At 41.5% G+C, this 14,301-nt stretch overlaps 1 protein-coding gene across 2 annotated transcripts in view; it reads right to left on the reverse strand.

Annotated features, from left to right (window-relative positions):
- LOC110495837 (inactive dipeptidyl peptidase 10) overlaps positions 1-13,737 on the reverse strand; it is a 50,742-nt gene extending 37,005 nt beyond the window's left edge. Inside the window, exon 1 of one of the 2 annotated variants that reach the window (XM_036952277.1) lies at positions 13,399-13,735. In XM_036952277.1, the coding sequence (XP_036808172.1) occupies positions 13,399-13,455 (57 nt within the window). In that variant the 5' untranslated portion in view covers positions 13,456-13,735. Of the gene's footprint in view, positions 1-13,398 lie in introns of both variants that reach the window. The other variant, XM_021571306.2, reaches the window with a different exon arrangement.
- Between the last annotated feature and the right edge of the window lie 564 nt (positions 13,738-14,301).

A 14,301-nucleotide genomic window follows, 5' to 3' on the forward strand; every position in this document is an offset into this window, starting at 1 on the left:
TCAGCGACAGGAATTGGGAGACTAGTCAGGATCGAGGGAAAGATGAACGGAGAAAAGTACAGAGAGATCCTTGATGAAAACCTGCTCCAGAGCTCTCAAGACCTCAGACTGGGGCAAAGATTCACCTTCCAACAAGACAACAACCCTAAGCACACAGCCAAGACAACGCAGGAGTGGCTTCGAGACAAGTCTTTGAATGTCCTTGAGTGGCCCAGCCAGAGCCCGGACTTGAACCCAATCTAACATCTCTGGAGAGACCTGAAAATAGCTGTGCAGCAATGCTCCCCATCCAACCTGACAGAGCTTGAGAGGAACTGCAGAGAAGAATGGCAGAAACTCCCCAAATACAGGTGTGCCAAGCTTGTAGCATCATACCCAAGAAGACTTGAGGCTGTAGTCGCTGTCAAAGGTGCTTCAACAAATTACTGAGTAAAGGGTCTGAAAACTTACAGTTGAAGTCAGAAGTTTTACATACACCTTAACCAAATACATCTAAACTCAGTTAATCACAATTCCTGACATTTAATCCAAGTAAAAATTCCCTGTCTTAGGTCAGTTAGGATCACCACTTTCTTTTAAGAATGTGAAATGACAGAATAATAGTAGAGAGAATAATTTATTTAAGCTTTTATTTCTTTCATCACATTCCCAGTGGGTCAGATATTTACGTACACTCAATTAGCATTTGGTAGCATTGCCTTTAAATTGTTTAACTTGGGCCAAACGTTTTGGGTAGCCTTCCACAAACTTCCCACAATAAGTTGGGCGAATTTTGACCCATTCATCCTGCCAGAGTCAGGTTTGTAGGACTCCTTGCCCACACACGCTTTTTCAGTTCTGCTCACACATTTTCTATAGGATTGAGGTCAGGGCTCTGTTATGGCCACTCCAATACCTTGACTTTGTGTCCTTAAGCCATTTTGCCACAACTTTGGAAGTATGCTTGGGATCATTGTCTATTTGGAAGACCTATTTGCGACCAAGCTTTAACTTCCTGACTGATGTCTTGAGATATTGCTTCAATATATCCACATCATTTTCCTACCTCATGACACCATCTATTTTGTGAAGTGCACCAGTCCCTTCTGCAGCAAAGCACCCCCTCAACATGATGCTGTCACCTCAGTGCTTCACGGTTGGGATGGTGTTCTTTGGCTTGCAAGCCTTCCCCTTTTTCCTCCAAACATAACGATGGTCATTATGTCCAAACAGTTCTATTTTTGTCTCAGCTGACATATCTCCATAAACTACGCTCTTTGTCCCCATGTGCAGTTGCAAACCGTAGTCTGGCTTTTTTATGGCGGTTCTGGAGCAGTGGCTTCTTTGTTGCTGAGCGGCCTTTCAGGTTATGTCGATATAGGACTCGTTTTACTGTGGATATAGATTCTTTTGTACCTGTTTCCTCCAGCATCTTCAAAAGGTCCTTTGCTGTTGTTCTGGGATAGATTTGCACTTTTCACACCAAAGTACGTTCATCTCCAGGAGACAGAATGCGTCTCCTTCCTGAGCAGTATGATGGCTGCGTGGTCCCATGGTGTTGATACTTGCCTACTATTTTTTGCACAGATGAACATGGTACCTTCAGGTATTTGGAAATTGCTCCCAAGGATGAACCAGACTTGTGGAGTTCTACAATGTTATTTCTGAGGTCTTGGCTGATTTCTTTTGATTTTCCCATGATGTCAAGCAAAGAGGCACTTTGAAGGTAGGCCTTGAAATACATCCACAAGTACACCTCCAATAGACTCAAATTAAGACAATTAGCCTATCAGAAGCTTCTAAAGCCATGACATAATTTTCTGAAACTTTCCTAGCTGTTTAAAGGCACTGTCAACTTAGTGTATGTAAACTTCTGACCCGCAATAATTGTGATACAGTGAATTATAAGTGAAATAATCTGTCTGTAAACAATTGTAGGAAAAATTACTTGTGTCATGCACAAAGTAGATGTCCTAACCGACTTGCCAAAACTATAATTTGTTAACAAGAAATTTGTGGAATGGTTGAAAAATGAGTTTTAATGATTCCAACCTAAGTGTATGTAAACCTCCGACTAAAACTGTATGTAAATGTGATATTTAGCAAAACATTCTAAAAACCTGTTTTTGCTTTGCCATTACGGGGTATTGTGTGTAGATTGATAAGGGGGAAAAAACATTTAAACAATTTTAGAATACGGCTGTAACATAAATTTTTTTGCAACAAGTCAAGGGGTCTGAATACTTTTCGTAGGCACTTTAGAAGTGATTGAGAGAGAGAGAAATAGAAAAGATTGAGAGAGAGAGAGAGAGAGAGATAGAAGAGATTGAGAGAGGGACAGGGACAGAGCCAATACTGCTATGACAAGACATCTCAAGGCACCGCTATATGGAAAGTGATCCAACCCGCCAAATCTGCGTTAAAGAATTCTAACTTACAAATACGACCAATCAAAATATCAGAATAGCAGCCAGGTTACATCCGTGATAGAACAGCAGCAGGTGTGACTGAGATTTACCTTTACATATTATTCAAGCCAGCTCCCGAGCTCCTCTCTAAAAAATCAAAGGAGAAAGGAAAGGTAATCAACAGCCCGGGGATATTTTTCTTTAATTGGCTTTTTTTGGGAGTTGGGAGATGCTGTATAAGTGAAATTTTTCTCTTATTATTTAACTTTCATTTATTCTGGGAAGCCCATTTGAGACCAGGGTCTCATTCTCAATGTTGTCTTGAGAGCAAACAATTCCCAAATCGACATGATAACACAATAAAACAGCCAAAAAGGAACGACAAAATACTGCAGTTACGGATACACTACGTTTCAACAACGCAAATACTTTATTACAATCAAGCAAAAACACTCGCGGACCTCAGTGAATCCATTCCTCCCTTGTGCCCTATTGGCACCAGTGATTCAAGACGTAATGAGGTTCGTAAATTCTTCCAAACAAGTGATGTATTAAAGCTAAAGGCTGATTTAACTAGGCTGGTAGAGACACCAGGAACCTCAAGAGTTAACCAACCCCGTGAGCGGATTTGGTGCCTCTTATTTGTCTACTTCAACAGAGAAGTGAGATATGTTGGACGCTGGTGCAGCAGAGCTTTGCAAAAAAAAAAAAAAAAACGTGAATTTATAGAAGTCCAGCCGACTTTCTGATAAAGACGACTTTCTGATAAAGGATGCAGTGATGAGTATTAAAACCTGTCGCCTGTGATAAAGCGAAGCGCGCTATGGTACACAGTATCCAAGGGTTTTAGAGTAGTGGCTGCTGCGTTCTGATAAATGGTGTCACCACAATCAAGAGCAGGCAGGAAGGTTTCCTGTACAATCTGCTGCCTGCTGTTTAGGAAGAGGCATGATCTATTTCTATAAAAGAACCCTACTTTAGCTTCAGCTTCTTAATTAGTTCATCTGTGTGTTTTTTAAATGTCCATTTTTTTGTCAATTCAAATTCCCAGTTATTTATAGGCGGGAACCTTCTCGATGAAAGAACCATCCAATCCATAAATGTGTAAATTATCTCAAATATTTCTATGAGAATTAGAAAACAACGTGAATGTAGTATTTCCTGCATTAAGTATACATTTTAAATCAACAAGGTCTTTCGGCAAGGCGACAAAATCAGATTGAAGCTCTAACATAGCCCTGTCAGCAGTAGGGGCAATCGTGTACATCATGTACATATGCATACAGGTTTTTGCAGATAGACCAATATTGTTTAAATAAATAGTAAAGAGGACATGTCCCAAAATAGACCCCAGCGGGACACCTTTAGTAAAATCGAGATAACTTGACTCTGGTCGAGGCTCATTTCAGACAACCTCTGCATGAGTAGGGGATGTTCGACAGTATCAAAGACCTTGGATAGGTCTATAAATATGGCAGTGTAACACATCATTTAAGACAAGCGTAGCTGCTGAAACGATGCTATGTCCAGGTCTATAACCAGATGGGTGCACATTAAGAACATTATTTGGAATGAGCAGGAGAAGAGAGAGAGAAATCAAAACCACTCTCCCATTAAATATTTAAACAGAGAAATCAGAGACTGCGTGTGTGTGTGTGTGTGTGTGTGTGTGTGTGTGTGTGTGTGTGTGTGTGTGCGTGTGCGTGTGCATGCATGCGTGTTTAAATGCTCTTCGCTCGGACTCAAGGAGAGGTGTTACCTCCACTAGAGTGCTGAAGTTCAGTCATATCCTCTAGACCTCTAGAGTCCACGTTGTGTTGTTCTATTCTAAACGAACATGTATAGGGAGCCTTCCTCCCTTCTCTCCTTACTAATGCCCTGACTAATTGAGGCAATTTACATGGCGAACATCCGAAGAATACAATGCCAAACAATCCCGTATGAATATCTTGCTGTGGCAATTTGAAACATCGTAATCATCATAGCTCAATTTGAATTGACCTTGATGTGTCGGCTACACCATTTCTAGATAGTGGATGAATAGGGTTCGTCTATAGCTCCAGGTGGTTTTCTAAGTGTGATATCCTGGTATTTTTAGCCTGGTGTGCTCTCCCAGCGGGGGAGAGGCTGAGGTAGGGCAGGAGTCTCGTCTGTCTATTAGGATTGTAGGTCATTGGAAACGACTCAAACGAGAGCTTGCAAGATGCAACTCTATTTCCTAAGAGGTGTCGTCACTTAGACTCTACTTCTTTTTTATTTTTTTGCCAAGAATCTTCACACTGATCTTTGGTTGGGCAATGTCAAAGACATATTACCGTTGTGGAGAGACAAACCGCCTATAATCTTCATTTTCATTCCTCTCTTGTGCAAGGAGAAGACACATGCTTCATGTGTTACTCACGGCCCAGAGCTCCGCTGATGTCAGTAATCAAATATTCTCATCTGAAATACTCTCAAACGGCCGACCTCCAGGGATTTGTTCCAAATAACACCCTATTCCCTATGTAGTACCCTACTTTTGACTAGGCCGGCATAGGGTTCTGGTCAAAAGTAGTGCACTACATAAGGAATCGGGAACCATTTGGGATGCAGACCAGGAGTTCCTAACCGCCAGGGCCCAAATGAGAGCCTGCAAGACCGTGTTCCGGAAGACAATGCACAGACAATATTATCCCGCGGGAGGCTGTCGATCTCTCAATCTCAATTACGGCTGCAGATTATAGTCTCATAACTCAATCATGCATTAAACAGACTAGGCCCTACGCATTGGCCTACTTCGCCACTCTGAGGCACGGGGTCAAGAGTGCATCAACTACATTTACTTATTAAACAGACGCCTACAGTAGCGATGAAAACAGCAAAGCAATAAGACAACAGGACTGCAGAACAACATGAACTCTGAAACAGGTTACGTTGCCTCCTATCCAGAGGTAGACACTAGAGAGGAGGAAAAATACAAGATTCCTCATCAAGTCGTCTGTTATTATGGCAATAGACTGACCTAGCCAAAGAGCACTTCCTCTGAATACTTAAACAGGCAGTGGACATGTACTGGAAGACAATGAGCATGGTTGAGTCGGGATGTGCTGCCCACGGGCTAGCCTAGGCCTTTGAAAACCCCAAATACACCAGTGTAGAGAGTCTGCGCTCAACAACAAACTGAACACACAGTACCTCAGTTACCCTGGGTGCATCCCAATAATATCTCCTTTCTCCTGAAGTGTGCACTCGTTCACTACTTTCCAAAAATCGAAAATCATAGAATGAGGTGGAGGCACGGGCTAGTGGGAGTTTCCACCCTATTTCTGATGCCAGCCATTTCCCATTCAAACCAGTGAAGGGAAGTGAAGTGCACACTTCGGGAGGGAGGAGAGATAAGTGGGACATAGCCCCATTGCCTCACATAAGCACTATAGTCAGTGAACCAGCTCAGAAGGAGATGATCGGAGCGCCAGCTACACCGACTATATCCCTGACTTTATCTACTGTGTGCGGTTAATGATGAGGTGTAGAGGCATACAGATAGTTACACTGAAAGTCACAGACAGACAAATAGAAATATGAGGAAGTTTCAACAACTCTTACCCACTCCTGTTGACATTAATAATGCACAGGTCAATTGTTTTTGTTGACCCGTGCTGCCCTGACCATTTTAACAAATAGCACACCTCCCACCAAACACGAGTACAGCACAGCTAACATTTAAATCAGTATGCAGACCATTAAAAAGGTTCACTTTGATGTGGTGATGATCTGCTGTGACTAGAGAAATCGAATGAAACAAATGAGAAAGAATGGAAGAAGATAAACATGCCACTGGGATTCATCTTCGCCTAGAGCCAGTTGACATAATGATGCATTATAACAGGGAACTGAATTAACATCAAAATAAACGCCCAAAGCAGCTAAAGTACACAACCGGCAAAAGCAAAAGCACAACTATCAACAGCATAGTGATAATCGCTTCAAACCTTACATTTACATCGCAGTCATTTAGCAGACACTCTTATCCAGAGCGACTTACAGTAGGGAGTGCATGCATTTCCATACTTCTTTTCCATACTGGTCCCCTATTGGACATTGAGGTCTACATAGAATATAAAAATATATTGCCGTTCAACAGCTGTCTATGTATGTCAGTGCAGGGAGACAATTATCTCTGGGGTAGAACAAGTACAGCACTGACACACTTCAGATCCCTCAGGGTCTGTGTCTACGTTTCGCATGCACCTCTCTCTCACAGGGATCCATACCAGCCACCGGGCCTGTGTCTATGTTTCTCATGGCCCTCTCTCTTCCAGGGATCCATACCAGCCACCGGGCCTGTGTCTATGTTTCTCATGGCCCTCTCTCTTCCAGGGATCCATACCAGCCACCGGGCCTGTGTCTATGTTTCTCATGGCCCTCTCTCTTCCAGGGATCTATTCCAGCCAGATTCTTACTCTTCACATCCCTTTCCCCTGTCTACCCCCTCCTCTGTCCTGCTCTTAATCCAGCATTCCTCCAGGGACTACAGCCTGTCTGGTAGAAATCCAGAGGCTGTTTTCTCATAAGCAACCACTCTCTAAACTCCCTTCTGACATACTGGGGAAGGGGGGATGGGAGAGGGGGTAAGTGGGGTGTTGAGATCCGCCAAAAACACACTTCACCTCTGTAATGTCCTCCTCGGTCGTCTTTGGAAGCGTTTATCGAAATATTTCCCCCATTCAAATCATCCTATCAGAGCATTTTTTTCTTAGATCCCGTGACTCAGGACAGGACAGGATATATGCTGATTTCCTCTCCCCTGCCCGGTGTAGATTCACTTTTAGCACTGAGCTGTTTCGTCTTAACGGTTGAGTAATTTGTCCAGAGGTTAACACAGCCAGTAATGCAGTGTAATTTGTTCCAGTGTGTTTCCAAACATTGCGTCAGCGCCACTAATCTAGCCTGCAGATGTCACAGGGAGGAGCCCTGGCCTGGCCTCTTAATTTTTTATTTACATACCCAGAAATAATCCAGTACCTCAATATAAATTATGACAAGACAACCAACCATCAAATCTCCCTTCTATTCTGTTTACAGTACAAGTAAGATTGATTATAATTCCATTGTGTTCTTCCACATCAAATTATTGAAATGTTCCATATCAGAATGCCCTGGTCTGGACACTGATCCTCCTCTCCACCCCTCCCTGCCCTTTCACAGTAAAACAAACGAGAACAAGAATGGCTAATAGCAGCATTTCAAAAGATGAGGCTGCCAGGCAACATTGTATGTCCTATAGTGATGCTCTGCGGCTGGTTGCACCAGTTGGGCTTACACCTGTTCCTGTTTATACTGACCTGACAGAATGGGGGAACAGAGTGGGGAAGCTATGGGCAACTACTAAACATATAATGTCCCCAATATTCACATAACACTTATTCCTATACTGTAAACTGCAATGCTATGGATGGAACAAAATAGGGATTACTGATTAATTGACATAACACCAACAAATCGATTTCAAGATTTACTCGATTTCAAGTTTACAATTAAAGGAATCATCTTCTGTTTGCCCACAGTTTCATAACTCCCTTTAATTTCTCTCTTGGAACACAGACATCCTGAAGACCCAAACCCTTTGTGAAGCTTGCAGTAGGTAACCTTGTACATGAATTAAATCCAGCTGAATTTTACGTTATGAGGCACATTCTGAGTCAGGGCAACATCTACTGACAATGACAAAAACACAAACAAACAGGAAGTACAGGTCAATCTAAGGTGAAGATTTACATACTCCTACATATAGTCTATTACAGCCAATGTTTGCACAGAATTCTAGGTTTATTGCTGCCAGAAAATTGGTACTTTTAATGAAGTTTAAGGTTGATATAACAGTCTGGTACTCCAGTCTATCCGCACACTATCCACAGAGAATTCCTTCCTGTTCCAGAACATCTTGTAGAACTGATGGATACATCCTACTGTCATAACTCGGTGGAAAAACTGTATAACAACTCACAAAGATGTCCATTTATCCAACAAGAGCACCTAGCTGAGGGCTTTACATTTTCTCACAGATTGCTGTGAAATTGTCAATTTCTTACATCAGCCTTTGATGTTCTCCACAGTGATTTCATGAGCAGGGATGTTGGGTAGCCACAGAACGTTTCATATTTTTGTTTACCCTAAAGGGTACTCTTAACCTTGTATCCCATCAGTCCTCTGTCCCTGGCCTGTACACTGTGAAATGACATAATTATAATCCTCAATGTTGGGTTACATTAATTTACTTCAGCCATAAAGATGTAGTTCACTTTGATGGCAGTATAAATAAGATAGCGTTACCCTCTAGTGGCCAAACATGAGATGTGCATGTATGTGATTCATACAGCAAGGATGACTTCAATATAATGCATTACCACTATGCGACAGTATTACCTGCCTTAGTTCTCTTTCTCTCTACGTTTTCACTCTGTCTGATCGAAACGACATGGTCTGTGGATCTACAGTGTGTCGACTGGTGGGGGTGTGAAGCACGCTATGATACTCAGATACTTAACGGGCTCCCAAGTGGCGCAGCGGTCTAAGGCACTGCAAGAGATGTCACTACAGTCCCTGGTTTGAATCCAGGCTGTATCACATCTGTATCACATCTGGCCATAATTGGTCCAGCGTCATCTGGGTTTGTTTGGGGTAGGCAGCCATTGTAAATAAGAATTTGTTCTTTACTGACTTGCCTAGTTCAAATAAAAAATGATCTTTCTGTAACGACAAGAGACACTGAGAGCTTTTGTTGAGCTTCTGACAGTCTTTTGATCCTGCTTCGTGCATATACACTGAGTGTAAAAAACATTAGGAACACCTGCTCTTTCCATGGCGTAGGTGACCAGTTGAGTCCAGGTGACAGCTATGATCTCTTATTGATGTCACCTGTTAAATCCACTTCAATCAATGTAGATGAAGGGGAGGAGACAGGTTAAAGAAGGATTTTTAAGCCTTGAGGTAATTGAGACATGGATTGTGTATGTGTGCCATTCAGAGGGTGAATGGGAAAGGCACAATATTGAAGTGCCTTTGAACAGGGTATGGTAGTAGGTGCCCGGCGCACCGCTTTGTGTCAAGAACTGCAACGCTGCTGTGTTTTTCACTCTCAACAGTTTCCTATGTGTCTCGTGAGTGGTCCACCACCCAAAGGAGATCCAGCCAACTTGACACAACTGTAAGAAGTATTGGAGTCAACATGGGCAAGCATCCCTTCGACACCTTGTAGAGTCCATGCCCCAATGAATATAGGCTGATCTGAGGGCGAAAGGGGGTGCAACTCAATGTTCCTAATGTTTTGTACACTCAGTGTACATACTGAGTAGATGAAACAAACTTGTGAGCAGGGTGTTAATCTGTGAACTTGAAATCATGTTAAAAGTAATATCCGAATTACATAATTTCTCATAATTTTGAGAAATGTCTTTGTTACTGAAGTGTCAACACTAAAACAAACACAAATTAGTTGCTGACAATCGTGCAGTAGTCAAGCCGCAATAATACAATTATTTGGTCACATCTACCCTCCAAAACCTGCTGCAGTCCACATTAGCATTTCTGGAGCAGAATTCTGAACAAGAATCCACACTATAAATCGTGCATTTAAATGAGGGGATTAAAACCTGCCTGTCACACTCAGAGACAGCTTCACTGCATAGAGTTAAACACTTCCTTGGGCAAATCCTAATACCACAGCTCTTTTAGAGGATCATGGTTTTCCTTCTAGTTTTATTTGTCACATGCACAAGTACAGTGAAATGTTTAAGTTGAAAGCTCTACCCCACAGTGCAGCATTCAACATAACAAATAATATATATTAAATACTATATCATATATATATATATATTATTTGTTAAATGATCCTGTGTGTAGTGTAGTGGCTATTATATGAAGGTTTGATTTGGAAAGGTTTTTTCGTCCACAAGTCCACAAGCAAAGGGAAAAGGTGAGAGGAGGAAGGCGCGTAGATGCGAGAAGGAATTATCCAATGATTAAAGGGGTAGAGCTTTCAAGTTAAACATTTCACTGTTCTTGAATATAATATATATAATGAAAACACAAGAGAAGTAAGAGAGGAAGCTATATGCGGGGTCAGTGCCAGTACCAAATGTACAATGTGCAGAGATGTGAGGTAAATATGTATTATTTGTGGAACAATCTTCAAAATGTTCTTTAATTTGTTGTTTGGAGGGCTCTATGGTGCAGTCGATGAACAGCATTCTCACATAGGTATTCCTCTTTTCCAGGTGGGAGAGGACAGAGTGGAGTGCAAATTCTGGTGGTACGCAAACTGGAGTGGGTCCAGGATGTCTGGGATGATGGAGTTGATGTGTAGTGATCAGCTGTTCAAGGCACTTAATAATTACAGATGTGAGTGCTACAGGGTCATTGTGGCAGGACGCCTTAAAGTTTTTGGGAACAGGAATGATGGTAGTCCGCTTGAAACATGTGGGAATTCCAGACATGGACAAGGAGAGGTTGGAAATGTCCATGAAGACGTCTTACCAGCTGGTCTGCACATGCCCTGAGGACATGCCCTGGAATACCGTCTGGCCCTGCGACCTTACAAGTGTTGACCAGTTTAAAAACCTTACTCACGTCAGCCTCGGAGAGAAAGCTCCCTATCTCCCTTCCAATATCACAGATTTAAATGTACAGTATATCTGTGCCAAATATGCTCTATATCATTCAGAGGTGAAGATAAACCAAAACAAACAAAAAAATTATTATCTTTGGATAAGCCAATGAAATGTGTATATTACTTGCCCAAACATAACACTTGCCTTGAATAGATGATGCAGCCTTCTATGTCTCTAGCAGTGGAGGCTCCTCCTCAGAGGGAGGAGAATCCTCCTCAGTGAATTTCAGAAAAATATAAATAGTGAAACATTAAAAAAGTTCTCCCTTTTAGATAAAACTATACTAAACATACAAACGTCACCAAATAATTGATTAAAACACATTGTTTTGCAATGGAGGTCTACGATAGCCTCAACAGCACTGTAGGGCAGCACCATCGTGTAGCTGGAGGACAGCTAGATTCCGTCCTCCACTGGGTACATTGACTTCAATTCAAACCTAGGAGGTTCGTGGTTCTGACCCCCTTCCATTAACTTACACTGTAATTATGACAACTTCCGGAGTACGTCCTCAGATCTCTTGCAGCATGAACTGACATGTTATCCACCCAATCAAAGGATCAGAGAATTATTCTAGTACTGAAAGCATAAACTACAGCTAGCTAGCACTGCAGTGCATACAATGTGGTGAGGAGTTGATTCAAAGAGAGAGAAAGACACTAGTTGAACAGTTTTGAACAAATTAATTTCTTCAAAAATGAAGGAGAAGCGAGAGAGAGAGAGCTATATTCACATTTTTTTCACTTTCACTTACTTAGTGAATGCAGATAGCTAGTTTAGCTTACTCAAACACCCGGCTCAAGCAGAGAGTTACCTAGCTGGCTATGGCTATCCAACACGGGAACTCTTCCAAGTCAAGGTAAGCTGTTGGTTTTACAAATGTATTGCCACCGGTGCCTGCCGGTGTAACTGCTAAACTGCTTGCTAACTGTACACTGTACTGCATGATTGTAGCGGGTTTACTAATGCGTTAGTTCAAGTAGCTGTGTTGACTTGACGTTAGCTAACATGGTGATAACCATGTTGGCTGTGTGTCGTGGTTAGTGGCTATGATATGAAGGTTTGACTTGGAAAGGTTTTTTCGCCTGGTCACAAACAGCTGATGTGCTGTACACTGAAGTCCACAAGCGAAGGGAAAAGGTGAGAGGAGGAAGGCGCGTAGATGCGAGAAGGAATTATCCAACGATTAAAGGGTTCATGCTGTTTGTATGTCGCTGCTATGAAAGTGAACTGCGTGTGAGCAGGGGTGTATTCATTCCGCCAATTCTTTCTTAAATGGAAGCAAACGTAACGAAAAAGGGATAAGCAAACCTGTAGTTGACTAATAGAAACTTTCATTTGCAACTGTTGGATTAATAGGGGATTTTTATCAATATATTTGGCTCTATTTAATCTCAGATTTAGAAAATGATAATTAGCGTCAGTAGACATCATGCAAGACTACAAATCCTAGCAAGCTCCTGAACGTCATCTCTAGCTGAGAGGTATTGTGAGGTATTGTGTCAATCTAAAACTTGCATAAGACAGTTCACAGAATTGTCTATTTAAAGTAATTTTGCCAATTTATTCGTTACTACATTTAGCTAACATTTGATCAGTCATCAACTTAAGTAGCAACCTCACGATGGGTATAGGGAAAATGTGATTACCACGTATGTTACATTGAGCTGGGTGAATGGAATATGGATGACAGTCATCCAATATGCTGTAATAGAAAAAAGGCCATGCTCATTAAAAAATAATAATCGTCCTCCCTGATCTTAAACAGCACCGACCGCCACTGGTCTCTAGAGGGACTACATTTGCAGACATAGAAAGAGAATCCATTGGATTGTAATTCTGTGGTGCAGACCATGCCATCACCGTTGTTGCTAAGAGACCAGTTGTGGTCACTTTATTTTTGGTATTTCCGATGTTGATTAATATACTGTAATATCCATTTAATATGCAGCCACCATAATCATTTCATATGACAGGGTTTAATTGTTTGCATAGAGTCTCTTGACAGATTTATAAATGACACACACAAGATTGGGTTCTGGGTGATTAGATTGTTTGAATAACTATTTTCTATAAAGGCAGAAGCTGTGCAGATACTCATTCATCTTTCAAGTCCAGAAGAGACTACTTTTAGCCTGAGCAACCCACCATTGTGATTGACAGTGATGGATAAACGGAGCTATGAATACGATTGTTTGCACACACCTGTTCAAACCATTGATCACAATGCCTTTCTTATACAGGCAACATTGTAAGCTACAGGATTAGGCTACTGTAGACTTTAGGTATAGGAAAAATATGACATATATCTGAATTTATAAGTAGGTTGTGCACATCGTGCATTATAAAATAAACACACTTACCATATCCTTAGATGACTGGCATGGTATTTGATGAGAGACGCAGGCTGTTTGATTCATCTTGGACACAGTTTCCTTTGACGAAGGTAAAGACAAATTGATAAAGACAAATGAAATGTGGTCTAGACTTTTCCAAGCTCAGGGTGCGTGTTGCTATCAAATGTGTTCGGTGTCTAGAATACTTTGCAGTTGCTGCATTCAATCTTTGTTGCCTCCTGGTGATGAGTTTTTCAGTCGCTACTCCTCTCTCTCCCTCTGTGAAAAATATATCTGACACATCTCGCTCCAAAGCAAACTCGGAATATGTTACTTGTTTTACTGGGGTTGCTTGACGTGGAGAAGGGATAGTAAAAAATAAATAGCTACAGCGGATTTTTCAAAAGATATTAAAGCTAAGGAAAAGGGTTATTCAATTGTTTTGTCAAGTGTTTGTCTTTTTTGGTTCCTCTGAATTTTAGAAGTAAGACTTGAAATGTAATGTTTTGATATGATGTATTTCTTGGTTCAGATTAAAATACTGTTATGCACCGCTGAAATACTGTTCCGTCGCCTTCACTGATCTGCTTCGAGGACCACAATCTGTTGAACACTGCAGTAGCCTAATACATTTCTCACAGCGTTTCACTCACATTCCTTGAAGAGCTAACCTTAGATTAAGTCCCACTGGAGAAAATTGTAAAACACGTGGACTGGAGGATTTTTAGCGTGCCTACACACTGCCTGAATATGTACATGGGGAGCTATCTTCAAGATCCTCAGGCTGTTCCCAAAGGCATGTTGAGCCCACTCACTTCTGCCCTCTCTTTCCAAATACATGTTACATTTACTGAATGGTCGTCATCTACACGTGGAAATGATGTTACTGTAAAATAAATCAACAGAGCGCATTATCTGTTTGGTTATCAC

Source organism: Oncorhynchus mykiss, chromosome 18, assembly GCF_013265735.2.
Source record: "Oncorhynchus mykiss isolate Arlee chromosome 18, USDA_OmykA_1.1, whole genome shotgun sequence".
NCBI lineage: Eukaryota > Metazoa > Chordata > Actinopteri > Salmoniformes > Salmonidae > Oncorhynchus > Oncorhynchus mykiss.